Source organism: Ovis aries, chromosome 19, assembly GCF_016772045.2.
Source record: "Ovis aries strain OAR_USU_Benz2616 breed Rambouillet chromosome 19, ARS-UI_Ramb_v3.0, whole genome shotgun sequence".
Classification (NCBI taxonomy): domain Eukaryota; kingdom Metazoa; phylum Chordata; class Mammalia; order Artiodactyla; family Bovidae; genus Ovis; species Ovis aries.
In genome coordinates, this window is record NC_056072.1 from 52,630,211 (window position 1) to 52,646,211 (window position 16,001).

A 16,001-nucleotide genomic window follows, 5' to 3' on the forward strand; every position below is an offset into this window, starting at 1 on the left:
TTTGGACACATCTCTTGTCCTGTGGTGTTAGAAAGTTCTTTTCCAGGGAGTCTCATGAGATTAAACCTGATGGATTGTGGGGGGGGACAGTGTTAGTTGCTTAGTCATGTCCGAATCTTTGTGACCCTGTGGACTGTAGCCTGCCAGGATCCTCTATCCATGGAGTTCTCCAGGCAAGAATACTGGAGTGGGCTGCCATTCCTTTCTCCAGGGGATCTTCCCAACCCAGGGATCAAACCCGGATCTCCGGCATTGCAGGCAGCTTCTTTACAATCCGAGCCATCAGGGAAGCTAGGGAACAGCCAGAGGGGCTGGAGTCCAACTCCTAGATAGGAGACTGAAGCTTGGGTGGCCTGGGTCTGCAGGGAGCGTCCACTCCAGTGCTCCAGGCTAGACCAGCCCAGCTGAACCTGTGGCCTCTGTCCTCAGTACCTCAGTAGGAAGATGGGTTTGGGGAGACCCCAAGGCCAGCAGGGGGCTGTGGAAGGGGAAAGGGCTCCTGGCTGGAGCAATTGATGGTTCCTCTTGGTTCCTGACCCCAAACTGCATCTACATTGATTATGGGGATTTTGAGCACGCTAGGTGGGAAGTGGGCTGGGGAGGGGCCTGCTATGCCTACCAGAGACCAAGATTTCAGAGGAGTGGGGCTTACAGGCAGGCAAAAGTCCCAAGGGGCACAGGAGTCCCCCAGACCCTCCTCCGTTATCTGCAGCCTTGGATGAGCCCTGTATTCATGCAGAATTCCAGCCGATTGTTCCCTTGTTGACTTGGCGCTAAGCTCTAAACTCCCTCAAAGAAGCTCCAGCCTTCTCCAAGGCACTGTGACCTGGGCAAGGGGCAAAGGTTGGTGCGAGTGGGGGAAGGAGACCCATGTCAAAAAATGCCCCCAAACTGACTGCCGGAGGGGTCTGTGTGTCTGCTGAGCCGACCCAAGACCCCATTCCATTGTACAGGGTGGGGAACACTGAGGTCTCCAGAGGGGAAGTGTCTTCAGTAGTCAGTGAGGGGCCAGGATTGGAACAGGGGTCCCCTGCTGGCTCTGATAACCAATCCCAGGACCAGAGCCTAGATCAGCTTTGGATGGGACGTAATGCTTTGATGTTCCCAGCACTCCATCCATTACCCCCAAAACAGCTTCTCCAGCCAGCCAGGCTACAGACTTCTCAGTCTCTGACCATTAACCCTGGCTCCAGAATATAAGAGGCTTTCTGGAGCCAAGGGTCTCAAATCTAGATTTTGCAGAGAGCTGGGGGTTGGGTGTCCTCTCTGTGTCTCTCCTCCAGGCCCCCATGCTTGGAGGTCCCTGGACTGGTTTGAGGGGGTCACTGCGAATTCCTGGGCATTTGTGAGTCTGAATCTGCCGTGGTCTCCCTGCAGCTCTGCAGCCCAGTGCAATGGCCCTTGACTATTCCCCGTCATCCCCTTTGCCCTCCCACTGCCTGCTCTGGGGTCCAACATCTGGGAAAGGAATGGATCGGGAGCCTTCCGGAGAGTCCTTTCCCACGAGAGCCGAGCTCTGACCCTGGTCCTTATCTGGCCCGGGCGTTCCAAGAACAACACAGATGCTAAGGCTCGCAGGCCCCGAACCTGGGGATGCTGACCTCCCCAGGCCCAGCTGCTCTGCTCTGGCCTCTGTTTCCCTCTGTGAACGGGGTGGGGATAGGGATGGCTCTCCAGGGGGTTTGGAGGGGAGGCCATGGAAAGGTTCCAGGATTGTGGACACACACGCTCAAGCTCACATGCATGTGCACTCACACTGCCCCCCAGACCCCATCATCAGGCAGGCCTGCTATGGGGCCCTCATTGCTCTCACCCTCTGCCTTTCTCCTACTTCCCAGAGCTTCTAATTCCCACCCAGAGCTCTTTCTACACCACAAGTTTGAAGGTGTGAGGTGTCAGGGGTGTGTGTATGCAAAGGCACGTGAATGAGTGTACACTCGCGTGCAAAGGGCATCTGTGGGCAAAGGGTATGTGCACCTGGGTATGAGGGTGTGTGCAAAGGCATCTACAGAGTGTGAGGGTTTGTGTTTAAAGGTGTGTGTTTAGGAGTGTGCCGGCTCATGGTCCGAGCACCTGCGGGCAGGCTTCCTGAGCGACCGTGAGCCTGTGAGTACGTATACGTGCATCAGTGCACGCACGCACTTTGTTCTGATGCCGGTCGGCCCCAGAGTTGATAGAAAGGGATCAGGTGGCTTGGGGGGAGCGTCCAGGGACCAGTGGGTGTCTTCAGACAGACACAGACACACAGTGCGGGTGGGTTAGCCTGACCAGGGGACCCTGTGAATGTGTGTGTGGGTCTGTGTGGTGTGTGATGCACATGTGTGTGTTGTACTTCAGACATAAATACAGCGGGTAGGCGGGCCGCAGAGATATAAATACCCACACCAGCAGGTACGGGAATTGACCCTGACTATTCCTGGCCGGGGGCTTGGGCCATTTTTAATGCAGCTCCACACCCTGAGCCACAGAGGGTGTTTGTGTGGCCACTGGAGGCAAGGACACAGCTGGTGCTAGGTAGGGTAGGGTGGGGACAGCCGGGGTCTGGTGGGGCCACCACCGCTAGGTGCGGCCTGCAAGGGGACGGGGAGCGGCCCTCCCGGCCACCACTGCCTCGGCTTCTCTCACCCCGACCTCACCTCCTCCTCGCCGCCTTGCTTTCACCCGCCGCCCACCATCCCTGTTCCCTGCCCTACAGTCCTGTCACTGCCTCCTTGTGGCGCCCATCCCGCCCTCTCTTCCTGCATCCCATGTTGATGAGCCCTTCTTGTCCACTTGGTGCTGCCTTAGGGGGAGTGGAAGGGAAGACTGAGTCTGCCTCATACTGGGCACAGGGCTGAGGCTGGGGCCGGAGGGCTCTGTGCACTCGCACTGTCTGCAGGCTCTGGGCAGCTCCATCCTGCCCTGCGCGCTCCCTTTGTCTCTGGCCGACCTCAAGGACCCTCCCGCCCCTGTCTCCACCTCGGGGTTGTTGGGCCCGTCCCCACCTCTCTGTCAGCCTCTGTGGCTGGTCTCTGCCGCAGTCAGGGTCCCCGTCTCCAGTTTCTCCATGACGGCCCAGGGGAGCTGGTTCCTCCCCGCAGCCAGCGTGAACTGTTTGCCTGAGACAGTCGGTCCATCCAGTCAAACAACCACCCAATTCAGACTTCTCGTCTGACTGACAGGGTTTTTTTTTTTCCCCCTGCTAAATTTACTTGCATTTTTGACTGAATTGCCCATTCAACAGAGGTTGTGTCCACATGCCCCTACCCCGCCCCATGCCAACAGATGAACGGGCTCCCAGATGGACACGCACACAGATCCAGGCGCGCCCAGGCATGCTTCTTACACACGTGGGGTCACAGCCTCATGTAATACACGTGAGCACACGAGACAACATACGCCCGCAAGATCTCACCCCGTGTGTGTTCCCATCTCCGTGCACACAGGGATGCGTTTTGTCACACACGGACTGCACCCATCTACCCACTCACACACGCGTTCATACCTCATGCCCTGGGGTCGCCGACTATACCCTCTTGGACCCGTTCTGGGGCAGTCTTGGGGAGATGGAAACCTGGGCAGAGCCTCCTCCCAGTAGCACCCTGGGGCACTTGGCCCCTCTCCCCTGAGGCCAGCTCACCCTCCTTCCTCTGCCCTCAGCCTCTAGGTGGTCATCTCGGGCCGCTGCGGAGCCCCTGCAAGCCTCAGTAGCAGCTCCCAGACCCTGATCCTAAAAGGGGACTCTTTTTTTTTCTTCCAAGGACAATAAATATTTGCTCTTTGGGAAGCTGCTGGTGGGAGGGTACAGGGTTTGGCCCAGCGGCGGGGAATGTCCAGGGCAGTTCAGGGAGGCCACAGGCCATGCTGGGGGAGGGGCCGAGCCCCTCTAGAAGCTCCACCAGCAGGGAGAACGGGGGAACCAGAGCTAGGCTGCACCTCACTCCCTTCCTTGGGACCCCAGGATCAAGGCTCTGTTTTCTCCATCCCTTTGCGTAGCATGTTGGCACCCTCTTCTCCTATCCCTCCCACCTCAGACTCCTCTCCCCCAAACCTTACCCCGTGAAAGCTGTTTTCCTTCCCACTCTCATTCATCTTGTCACCCCTGCCCCCCCGCCGACCCCTTTCTCACGCACTCAGATTTCCAATCTACCTCCTTAGACCAGCCGTTGAGGGCAAGGCTGATGTCCCCTCAGGCTGGGCTCCTGACAGCAGAGTACACCCCCCCCCAAAGTGGGTCCCTGTAGCCAAGGCTGAGCCCTCCTGCAAGGAGAGGGGGACAACAGTGTCCCCCACCCTGTCCCCCCTGAGGCGCTGGTCCCTGGAGGCTGCCTCCCGCCCAGCCCTCCCTCATCCTCAATTGGGCTCCCAAATATAGCGGCCGTGGCCACAGCCGGCCAGGACACCACAGCCCCAAGCGTCAGTCCTGGGCCGGGATCAGAGGGGCAGGAGCTGATTATAGGTCCCTGGGCCAAACCCAGGGCTTGCCTGCCAGCCCGCTGGGCCTTGCCACCCCCACCCCCAGAACCACAAGTTTGGAGCATCTGGTCCCCGTCAGCACAGTGGGCAGAGGGAGGGGCCTGAGGGGTGTGTTTGGCCTGCAGAGGACAGAGTTGTCTGTGTGTGGTGTGGGGGTGGTGGGGATGGGCTCATCACTGCTCAGGGCCAGTGACTGTCCTCCAACTCGGGATCACTGGGCCCCACCCACGGCCATTGTACAGATGGGGAAACTGAGGCCCAGAGGAACCAGGCCCAGCCAGGGTGGGTTGCAAGAGCAGCAGAAGTCTCCGGCCTCCCCCTTGGCCGCTGCTTCCCATCTTTCAAGGCCTGGGGCTGTGCCTCCGGGAAGCAGGCCACATCCTGTTGGTGGCAGAGCAACCCTGCTGGGAAGTCCTCCCTGGAGTCAGACTTTCACCCAAGGCTCCAGGAGCGTGGGATGGCGCACAAATTCCTCTCCTTCTCTGGGTCCTCGTGGCTGCCTCGTGCCGCCTGTAGCCAGAGAGGCTGGGCAGCTCCTCCCGCCCCTCCTGGGGCCTCGGTCCCCTCATCTAAGCAGTTGGTCAGGGACTAGGGGCTCTGCGCAGGGTTCATGTTTATGCGCGCCCAGCACGTTGCGATGAGCGCACATCTGTGTGGGTATACGCGTGTGCCCTGGTGGGTGACTGCCGCCCACGGGCCTGCCCCCACCCAAATGGGGTCCCCGAGACCTGCTGCACAGCAACATTTGACCTACTTCTAAGGCTCTGGGTCTGGCCCAGGCCGCGTTCTTGACTCCTCCGGGAAGTTTGGGCCCACGTCCCAGCCCAGGGGCCGTGGGCCAGGAGAGGCGGTCCTGGGCGGGCCAGGGCGGCCTGCGGAGCCTGCGGCCTGGGGGACAGGGCACGTGGGGAGCCCGACCCCCCTTCCCTGCCTCTGGTTCCTGGGCCCCAGGGACAGCCAGGCCTTACCCATCCCTCCCTCTCTGCACTCTCCACTGCTCCCTGCATGTGGCCACCATATTCTGAGCTCACTAATTGGCTGTGACAGGATGAGGGACATTCCTTAAGCCCCTCTGAACATTGGCGGGAAGGTCTGCCAAGCTCTCCCCCTCTGTTGTTTGCCAGGAGCCCATCCCTCCCCAGCCCCGCCCTTGTCTGCACCGGGCAGCAGGCAGTGTCCATCTGGAAAACCAGTGGCCGCTTTCGTGGGTCTGGGTTCTGGGGTCTAGGTTTGGGTTTACGGGGTCTGGAGTCTGGGTTTCGAGTAATTGGATCCTGGGTATTGAGCCCTGGATCTGGACTCTGTTTTCAGAATCTTGAATCCTTGGTCTGGGGTCTGGTGTCTGGGTGGCAGGTCTGGATTGGACACCCTGGGTTTTGGGGTCTGGGTCTTCAGAGTAAGGTCTGGTCGTGGGTTTGGGGTTTCAGGATCTAAGTTTGGTCAGATCCTGAGGCTTGAGTCTGGGATCTGAGCTTGGCATTCCAGGCTCCAGATTTGGAGTCTTGGGTCTGAGTTGGGATCCTGGGTTCCAGGGTCTGGGTTCAGGATCCAAAGACCAGTTCCTGTCCCTTCTACGCCCCCTGCTGGCTGGTCATTATGGTCAGGTCACTGCCTGTACCTTCTGACCGTCCCCACAGCTTCAGGCTCTTGAGAGGAGTCTCAGAATGGATGGGAGTGTCGTGAAGAGCAGGCCTAAGCTGAGGGGGTGGCAGGTGGGCTGAGGGGCAGCTGCTGGCTGCACTGCTGTCCGGGGCGCCCCTGGCAGACACCAGAACTGCTGCTCCATCAGCAAATCTCCCCTGGCCCTACTCCAGGGATGGGGTGTGGCCAAGGGTTCCAGTCTTCCTGTGAGAGGTCGGTAAATTGAGATGTTTGGGACATCAGCTCATCCAACATTTATGGAGTGCCTACTGGGTACTGCTGGCTCTGTTTGAGACCCTGTGGATATGCAGCCCTGGAAGACCAAAAATTCTTCCTATGCCAACTGACATTCAAGGAAAAGGGCGCACATAAGAAGCAAGGGAGCAGCCTCATGTCACGGTGCAAGCATGGGGGCTCAGGGTGAGACACAAGGCGGGTGGAGCTGGTCCAGAGCAGTCTGAGGAGGCTGCTAAGTGGAGGTGATATCTCACTGAGACCTGGAGGTGACAAGGAGCAAGCCATGGCCAGGGTCCTAAACAAGGACACCAGGAGGAGGAAATAGCAAAGGCATGGGGTCTGGAAAGAACTAAGAAGGAAGCCAGTGTGGCCAGGGGTCTCCTGCCTCTCTCCATGGGCCCCTCAGAAGTCGGGACCCACGTGTTCCTCAGCTGCGGGGCGGGGGCGGGGGGAAGTAAGGTGGCTGCCCCCAGAGAGGGCTCTGGAATGTGCCATCTGCATTGGCTGGGCCACAGCTCAAACACTGGAGCTGGGGGAGTCAAAGGAGAAGGATCCAGACTCCCTCTCCTCCCGCAGGCTCTGCCAGGATCTTGTCTGCTGGGCTGTCATTCCTAAAGGGCATGGAGCCCAGGCTGGGGCTTGGGAGAGAGGCGTGAGCACCAAGCCTTGTGTGGCTTGTCTTTACTCTCCATGCCTGTCTCTCCCTGTCATAAAGCCCCCGCCCCTGTTCACCTACCTGCCCGCCCCGCTTTCCTCCTGTCCTCCACAGTCCATCTTGCTGGAAGTCAAGGGGGCTGATTCCTGCAGAGTCCCTGCTGGGGGCTGGGCATTAGTAATGGGTTGAGACTGGCCCTGTGGGGAGAGTCTGGGCACCGCTGCCCCCAGGAATCAGAGCTCCGACAGTCAAAGGCCCAGGTCTGGACTTCCATCTGAGTCCTGGGGAAGGGGTGGAGGATGGCTCTGTACATAATCTCCCCACTGCAGATCCGTATCTGTTCTGGGCTTGAGGGAAGGGGACCAAGGGCCCCCTTGCCTGACCCCCTCACCAGGCAGAGGAAGGCGATGCTGTGTGGCTCCAGTAGGCCTGCTGAGTCTGCGCACCCCGTCACAGACCTGGGACCCAAGCCTCAAGAAGGCCATGTCACTCATCTCCTCCCGTGCTCGCTGGTGTGAGTGGTTTCTGGGGGATGGCAGTTGTATACGGATGGATCAATGCGCTTGGGGGTCTGGGCACCCCTGTGTATGTCCGCCATGTTCCCCCCACGATGAATGAAAGGGGGTTGGGTAGTGTCTTGTTAGCTGTGCCTGTGCGTGGCTGGACTCTCCGTAAGACGTCCAGAGTCAGTTGTCCTGAGTTCAGCAGAGAGCTCTCTCTCTGTGTGTCCCCCTCTGTCTGTCTTCTCCTCTTGTGGTATTTCTGACTGGTCTCTGAGGACCCTCCCCCACCCCTTTCTTTCTCAATACTCTTGCCAAACATCTGGAAGAAAAGTGAAAGACTTGCCTCTCCCCCAGCGCCGGATGTTGTCAGATTTCCAGATGTGGGTGTTCTGTCCTCCAGATGAGGGGAGGACCGTCCTGTGTTCCAGCAAGGAGGGGACCCGGCCCCACCCCTGGCCCACTGTTCCCCCCCCTCACCAGGAGCCCAAATGACAGGATGAGAGGGGACCTGGGCTCCGCAGGAAGACCTGGGGCACCCAGGTGGGGTGAAGCCTCCCCTCCAGCTCTACCCCCAGCGCCTCGCTACACTTGGGAAATCCCCAGGGGCCTGTGGAGGGGGGGCAATGCCTCTGAAGTTTCTATCAAAGGCTCCAGGCATTTAAAAATAACAGGGAACACCTCCTTCCCCCGCCTCCCCCCGCCCCAGCACAGACTCCTGGCAAGGAACGGAGCCCAATGTGTTTGCAAGATGTCCCAGGGCTCTAAGTTCTGTGCCTGGAAGGGCTTCCTGCCACCTCTGCCCTCCCATCTCCCCCAAGGGTCACCCAGCTAGGCTGCCCAATGTCACTGCCATCCGCCGAGGGCTAGCACTTCAGGGTAGCACTAGGGGGTAGGACAAGGTGGGGTGCCCTGGGCTGAACACCCCCGGGGCACCCCTCCCAGCCCCCTGGGGTCCTTCAGAGACACAGACCCTCTCAGGGCCCCAGCTAAAAGGTTGGCAGAGGGCAGCCTGGGGCGGTGGGACCGGGAGGGTGCAGTGAGGCCACGCCTTGAATGTGCCAACCAGAGGAGGCGAAAAGGCGGAGGGTATATGGTGTGTGAACGAGGGTCTGGTGGGGAGCAGACCCTGATGTGTGTGGGAAAAGGGGTCGTAGGAGAGGGGCCGTAGGAAGCGAGGGAGAAACCAAGACGCTGACCTCGGGGCCAGGCAGGTGCTGGGGCAGGAGGCGGTGGATGCTGCTGGGCTGCTGAACCGGGCTGGGTGACGGCCCTCGAGGGAGCAGACCCTCTTTTACTGCCATTTAGGGTATTCCCAGAGCTGGGGGCCGCAGCTGCCAGCGAGCCAGACGCTCACACAGACACAATAAACACCCAACCCAAACACACAGAGGCAACACTATGGACCGGAATGGGCCCCACAGAGACACGGATCCTCCTACCAGAGATACGCAGAGACCCTCCCCACTGCATGCAAACACCCAGACAAACAGACAACGCATGTGGACAGACACGGCCCTCCCTCTCCGCCTTCATGTAGACACAGGGAATTCGAGGTGCAGATGGGAAGTGTAACCCAAGGGGTGCCCTTAGGTAATCCCTGTCCTTCGGCATCCAGCACAACACCCAACATGCCCTCGGTCCATCCTGCCGCACCTGTTCAGTTTATTGGCCTCCCAAGGGACAGCAGGCCCTTGTGTGTGTGTGTGTGTGCTTTTCGGGGTATGCATGCGGGCTGAGCAGTGGCCTCTGTCTACCCTTCCCCCTTCTCTCCTCAACAGGTGACTGGGAGGCCTGGAGAGCCCTCCCTCTCCCCCACCCATTCCTGAGCTTGAACAATGCCCTCCCCAGGCCCCAAAATAGCCCCTGAGTCTAACCAATGTCCTTTTATGGTCCTGTCCCCATTGTGCCCTGCAGGGGTGGGGCTGGGGTCATGAGGTATCCAGGCGGGATAAAGGCCAGTTGCAGGAGGCTCACCTACCCTGCTCTCGGCTTCCTTCTCTCCACCCCTGTCTCTGTGCTCACAGCCTCCATGGCTCCCAAAAAGCCAGATCCCAAGAAGGATGAGGCCAAGGCAGGCACCAAAGCAGCTGCAGCTCCGGCTCCCGCACCTGCACCCGCACCTGCACCCGAGCCCTCCAAGGAAGCTGAGTTTGATCCCTCCAAGATCAAGGTGAGTGCGGAGGCCGTGTTTTAGGTAGGAAGGGAAGGGTAGGTAAGTGAATCCCAGAGTGGACCTACCCAGTGGAAGAGTGGGCTCCAGAAAGTGAGTACTGAGCTCTAGCTGGAAGCTTCAGCATCAGGAGGGCTGCAGCAGGAGAGACGGTGGTCAGACAGCAGGCAGGACTGCCCCAATGTTGCTGAAGGGGCAGTCTTTTTGGTGGTTGGAAACTGACTTTCCCCTGTCCTTCTCCTTGGACCTCACATCCTTGGGGAATCCTGGGCCCGCCAGTGTCCCCCACCCCCTCAGCCAGGCAGGGGCTTTTTTTGTCACACTGTGGGGTTTTAAGTCCATGCCAAGTTCCCTGGGGGGAGACAGGGTGGGAAGCAAAGAGAAGCAAGCCTCCTGCTCAGGCTGGGTCACGGTCACCCCCGCCAAGGTCCCTGAGCCCCAGAGCTGGTGGGGCCTCAGCTTTGAGGTGGCGACGCTGAGCCAGTCTGGGTAGGTCATGGAGAAAGTTGGTCGTGGAGCTGTGACCAGTGGCCCCAAGAGCCCTTCCCCAGCTTGGCTCAGAAGTCTTTCTCAGAGTCTAAACTTGGAGAATGCACCGTGACTGCCACCTGTGGCATCCACATAGTGGCACGCACCCGGCATCCCGCCTGCGTCTGTTCTTGGCTGGCTACTGGCCACCACTGCCCTGGCTGCTGGCAAAGGTGCCCTGTGGAGCCGTCCCAGCCCTTCAAGGTCCCCAGCAAGACTGCAGCTGGTCCTCACAGATCCATCTCCACTTCCCAGATGGCGCCAGTGGTAAAGAACCTGCCTGCCAACGCAGGAGACACAAGAGACTCAGGTTCGATCCCTGGGTCAGGAAGATCCCCTGGAGGAGGGCATGGTGACCCACTTCAGTATTTTCAGTATTCTGAAGAATACTTCAGTATTCTTCAGTCTGGAGAATCCCATGGACAGAGGAGCTTGGTGGGCTACAGTCCATGAGGTTGCACAGAGTTGAACACGACTAAAGCGACTTAGCACAGCACACAGGTTCAGATCCCAAATCTGCTCCATTGCCGTCGCTGCTCTAAGGCTTGATTTCCTCAGCTGTGAAATGGGACAATGAGCCCTCCTCACAGGCTGTCGGAAACCACTCGCAGCAAGTGATCCCTGGAGTCGGCCCGCACCCCGACCACCCTCAGACCTCAAGCGTGTATCCCACAGGCAGAGGGTTGGACAACCCCAGGGCCCATGGTGGCTTTGTGTGGTTTCCCTGGATCTGAGGTTGCAGATTCGCCCTTGAGCAGAGGAACTCATGAGGTCTCTCCTGGGAACCCTGCAAAAAGCCAGGCCAGGACCCCAGGGCACCTAATCTCGGCGGGCTTCCTGGTGGAGGGAGCTTTCAGGTGGCCAGAAACAACTTGGTCGGGTCTTCCCAACACAAGGTTGAACTGGAGGGCTGGGAGGGGCATCGCGGCAGGGTGGCTGGGGCAGGATTCTGCTCTGTGCTAGGGTGCGCTGGGGCGGGGACTCCACAGGAGCCGCAGTGGGCGAGGTGCCAGTCAAGTCCCCCTCCCCCAAGCTCCTTTCCCTGGTGCGCCCTTGACCTTGGGCTGAGTGACTGCAGTGATAAAAATAGACCTGGTATCGAGTGAGGAGGGGGAAACAGGGGGAAACCGGGTCCCAGGAGGCCTCCTGACCTCAGGTACCCCTGCCATGGTCTTGCAAACACTCAACAGCCCCCTGCTGTGCCACGCTGGGGGCTGCCCTGGGCTTGCAAATGGGGGTGTGTGAGACTTAGGTGTAGGCGAGGCCAGGTGGGTGACAGTGCTCAGCCTTGAGGGCTGGGGGGGTGGGGGTGGCAGACACACGCACAGGTGTGTGAATGCGCATGTTCATCACACACACCCCTCCTGTAGGTGAGCTCTTATGTTGCAGGGCTCTCTGGCCTGTGCCTTCAGCCCAGCCCCTCCTGCCGCCTGCCACCCCTCCCAGGGAGATGAGGCACCCCCATCTCACATAGACAGACTTGCCCACTGGGCCCCAGGCCCAGCAGAGCTGGCAAAGCCAGTGTGGTTAGATCCTGTGGCCTCAGGCATGTCTGTCTAGGACTAGGGGGTCTCAGGTAAGGCCCACCCTGGGATGGAGATTCAGGGCACAAGGCTTCCCTCCGCATCACTTCCCCGGATGAGGCCTAACTGGTGTCAGATCTGGGTATGCACAAACTCAAGGCCGTCAGGTAGGACAGGTGAGGAGGGGTAAGGAGGTGGGGGGTGGGAGTCAAGGTGGACCTCAAGAGGTCTTGGGCGGTGGAAGCTGGGATCCTGAAATGTAGACAGGTTGGGGCAACCAAGGGGTTGAGGCCCTGGCTGGCCATGGAGTGGAGTGACCAGGAGGAGGCCTGGCCCCATCCTCTGAACCCGGCACTCAGAATTTGGGGGGTCTCCTTTCAGATCGAGTTTACTCCGGAGCAGATTGAAGGTGAGTATGTGTTGGGGGGTCTTGAGCCCTGGGGCTGCAGGGCTGGGTCCTGGGTCCCCAGGCTGAGAGTCCCGCCAGCAGTGTGGGACGAGTCGGGTGGGCTGCCTCTGGAAGTGTCCACAGCTCACGCCCCATCCCGGCAGAGTTCAAGGAAGCCTTCATGCTGTTTGACCGCACGCCCAAGTGCGAGATGAAGATCACGTACGGGCAGTGTGGGGACGTGCTGCGGGCTCTGGGCCAGAATCCGACACAGGCCGAGGTGCTCCGCGTCCTGGGGAAGCCAAAGCAGGAAGGTGGGTGTGCTCAGCCTGAGATGTCCCCATTAACGCCAGTCCCCAGGGGAGACTGCCATCGCTGGCGGGGGGTGGGCAACATGGGAATCTCCCCACTGTGCATTCCTCTGACACCCTCCCATTGTCTGGAGGAGGACCTGGAGCCCAGCCTCGGGGGCTGCTTACAAGCAGCGATGGTCCCTGTATCATCTGGCCTCATGCCCATTAGCCAGGCTTCCTGGTCATCGGGGACTGACAACAGCGCAAACCAGCTCCAGTGGAGGTGTGAGACCTGGCCTGGGTCTCCCACCTGCTCGCCCTGTCCCTCCTGGCCCCCTGGGCATCCCTCTGGGGAGGGGGCAGGGCCAGCTGCCCTCACCGCCTTGGCCAGAGATGGTTGCCCACTTTGCCCCAAGGAAGACTGAGACCCAAGGCCCCGCCGCAGGTACAGAAGCCCCAGACAAGGTCTCTGACTTGCCCAGCTGCTCTTGTCCCACCCCAGGTGGCGGGGAGAGTGGAGTCTGTAAGAAAAATAACGAGGTGCTAGGAAGAACTGCTCCCCCAAAGGAGAACAGAGGGGCTAGACAGCCCATGGTGGTGCTGCTGTTCTTATGAACAGCAGAGCACCACGGCAGTCATGCGTTTCTCAGCTGACTGTAAAGTGCCTGGTGGACCGCTTGGTAAATGGCAAACTGGTGTGGAGTGCACTGGGGAGCTGGGTGAGGGGAATAGGTCCTCATTGTCAAACATGGCGAGGAGGCTGCCCGCCCACCCCTCAGAGCCAGGTGCTCGGCCATCTCTCCGCAGACCTCAACTCCAAGATGATGGACTTTGACACTTTCCTGCCCATGCTCCAGCACATCTCCAAGAACAAGGACACCGGCACCTATGAGGACTTCGTGGAGGGGCTGCGGGTCTTTGACAAAGAGGGCAATGGCACAGTCATGGGCGCCGAGCTCCGCCACATGCTGGCCACGCTGGGTGAGGGCGGCCTCCTCGCCACTCCCAGCCCACCTTCTGGGGACATCTGGGAGAAAGCACGCTGTCCCCCGCCTGCTTCTCCCTCATGAAATGGAGGGTGATGCCATCAAGGTGCCTCCACAGCAGGAGATCTAGAAAATCTATGCAGGGAATTTAGAAATTTAGGTGGGGGATAAAGAAAGCCAGTGGGTGCAGCTCACAGAGCTGAAAGGCCTCGGGGGATGGGGCGAGATGGGATGGTGCACCCAAGGAGGGTCAGTCAATCCAGTCCTGGTGTTTGTTGCCTCAAGGTCAAATTCTGGAGCTGAGAAGGTACTGTGCCTGCCTCTTGGGCATCCTGACTCCCACCATCAGGGGCCTGGCTGGCAGGAATGTCCTCTTCGCAAAGAGAATTTTTCCTACAGCAAATATTCATTGAGCTCAGATCGTGTCTGCTCAAAGCGACCCTTTCTGCATCAGATATTTATTGAGTGCAAATGGCAACCCACTCCAGTGTTCTTGCCTGGAGAATCCCAGGGACGGGGGAGGCTGGTGGGCTGCCGTCTATGGGGTCGCACAGAGTCGGACAGGACTGAAGTGGCTTAGCAGCAGCAGCAGCAGCACTGTGTGATCAGCCCTGCGCTGGTCGCTGAGGTTATGTACGTGTGTGTGAGTGTGTGTGGCTGGGGGAGGTAGGAGTTGTGAGGATACTGCGGTGGGCGTTCCACTGCGGGGACCAGCACGGCACACAAAAGCACAGAGTCAGGAAAGGGAAGGGCCAGCCTTATCTGCGGAGCAGTGGTGGTGTCTCTAGGGCTCCTCCCGATCATCCCCAAGGTCCCCAGGTCTATCCTGCACATCCTCCCTGGTCTCCTCTTGATGGAGGGAGACCCACCAGCCTATTGAGGACAGGGGACAGTCTGTGCTGGGGACCTGAACACCAAGATGGTGCTGTTATGGACGGAGTCTAGGCTCAGAGCGGGCACCAGGCTTGCACCCCAGGCCTTGTTCTTTTTGACTTGTCACTGATTCTCCTGGTTTCAGAACTGACAGGTGACAGCTCAGGCTTCGGGGTGTACCAATCTGAGGCATGGGGAATACTGGAGAGGCACACCCACCTGTCCAGAGGCAGTCAGGGGTCCCCCCACCCTTCGCACCTCGACAGTGCTGACTCAGCTTCCCACTCCTGCTAGGTGAGAGGCTGACAGAAGATGAGGTGGAGAAGCTGATGGCGGGGCAAGAAGACTCCAATGGCTGCATCAACTATGAAGGTAAACTCAGCAGGCAGGGAGTCTGCTGCGGGGAGGTACTGGGGTCCTAGGGTCCCACCCTTGGCTACCCAGGGCCAGACCCTGCAGCTCACTCTTTCCTTCTTTCCAGCATTTGTCAAGCACATCATGGCCGGCTGAACCTCTCACCCCAGGTGAGGCTGCCCTACTCCCTTCCGAACCTGGGACCACCTTTGCCACCTCTGCTGATGTCGGTCCTGTGGTCCCTCTCCTGCCTCTTTCATCCAGCGTCCCTGCTGCCCCTCCCCAGCCCCAGCAACTCTGGGGGTCAGTCCTCAGCTGACATCCCGCTGTCTGGCTGCCCCCTCTGCAGTAACCTGTGACCACCTTTGTTCTCAGGGAGCCCTGGGAGAGACGGCGCTGGGCCAGTTCGTCTTCTATTCGTGATGTGGACACCAGAGGCTTGGAGTTGTGAAGGGCCGGAGGGGAGCACATGGAAACGCCTACACAGGCTCTCTCTGCACAACCCTGCAGACCTCCCTGCAGGCCGTCATCACTGCCATCAGGCTAGGTTGGCCAGTGACTGCATCGCTGTCTCCGCCCCTTGGGCCTCATGAATAAATGGCTTCTTTACTTTCTCCTCCTAACGTCCTTGCTTCCTTCTTCCTCTCTTTCTCTCCTTCCTTCCTTCTCTTTTTCTCTGGCTATGCTGGGACTTCATTGCAGCACATGGGCTTAGTTGCCCCACGGCATGTGGGGTCTTAGTTCCCTGACCAGGGATTGAACCCACGTCCCCTGCATTGGAAGGCAGACTCTTAAATCACTGAACCACCAGGGAAGTCCCCGCCCTCCCCCTCCCGCCTTCTTTCTTCTCTGTAGCCCTTTGGTTGACTTTTGTAAAATATCTACGCGCCGCCACACAGGGTGAGCTCTGGACAAAATGGGAGGGGGAATCATTTTGAAATCTCGCCTCCCAGCTTATCCCATAGAAACTGTGCCATCTGGTGTGCCAAACCCTCAGCGCCTGCCTGCCAGGACGCCGGGCTGAGCTGGATGACTGCTTCCCCTCCCCACCCCCAACTTCTGGAGATAGCAGTCATGCTCTGGCCTCTAACACAAGGATGCCCCAACAGCCTGAGAGTCCTGTGCGGGCTATCTAACCCCGTGACCAGCCATCAGGGAACTGGGGGGCGCTGGCCCAGAGCCACCCATGTCACAGGTGGGGAAACCAAGGCCCAGAGCGGAGAACGGCTCTGCCTGAGTTACAGTGGGAATGGGCGGTGGGGGAGGAGCCAGTATTGTCCCCAGGCTGTCAGGGCTGAGGAGGCCTTAGACCCCCACCTGACACGGATGGGAAGTTGAGGTTCTCTGCTTGTGGTGTGATTCTCGGCCAGAGGGGCAGCACCCTAGGGCCACCAG

The 16,001-nt window shown here is 59.4% G+C and overlaps 1 protein-coding gene across 2 annotated transcripts; it reads left to right on the forward strand.

Annotated features, from left to right (window-relative positions):
- The first annotated feature begins 9,467 nt into the window (after positions 1 to 9,467).
- MYL3 (myosin light chain 3) lies at positions 9,468 to 15,229 on the forward strand. Of its 2 annotated transcripts, XM_027957729.2 has the most exons (7): positions 9,468 to 9,661; positions 12,094 to 12,121; positions 12,265 to 12,414; positions 13,201 to 13,374; positions 14,547 to 14,624; positions 14,734 to 14,776; positions 14,982 to 15,229. In XM_027957729.2, exons 1-6 carry the CDS (start codon positions 9,521 to 9,523, stop codon positions 14,760 to 14,762), a joined length of 600 nt encoding a protein of 199 aa, XP_027813530.2. In that variant the 5' UTR covers positions 9,468 to 9,520; the 3' UTR covers positions 14,763 to 14,776; positions 14,982 to 15,229. The 2 variants fall into 2 exon arrangements, with proteins under 2 accessions (XP_027813530.2, XP_060258913.1); XM_060402930.1 differs by having other exon boundaries at positions 12,265 to 15,229.
- The last annotated feature ends 772 nt before the right edge of the window (positions 15,230 to 16,001 follow it).

Excerpts from the sequence above, each read along its gene's own strand:
- MYL3 (XM_060402930.1), top strand. The coding sequence starts at position 9,521 with ATGGCTCCCAAAAAGCCAGATCCCAAGAAGGATGAGGCCAAGGCAGGC. Across the intron at positions 9,662-12,093 it reads TTGATCCCTCCAAGATCAAG|ATCGAGTTTACTCCGGAGCA; the intron begins GTGAGTGCGGAG and ends GTCTCCTTTCAG. Across the intron at positions 12,122-12,264 it reads TACTCCGGAGCAGATTGAAG|AGTTCAAGGAAGCCTTCATG; the intron begins GTGAGTATGTGT and ends CCATCCCGGCAG.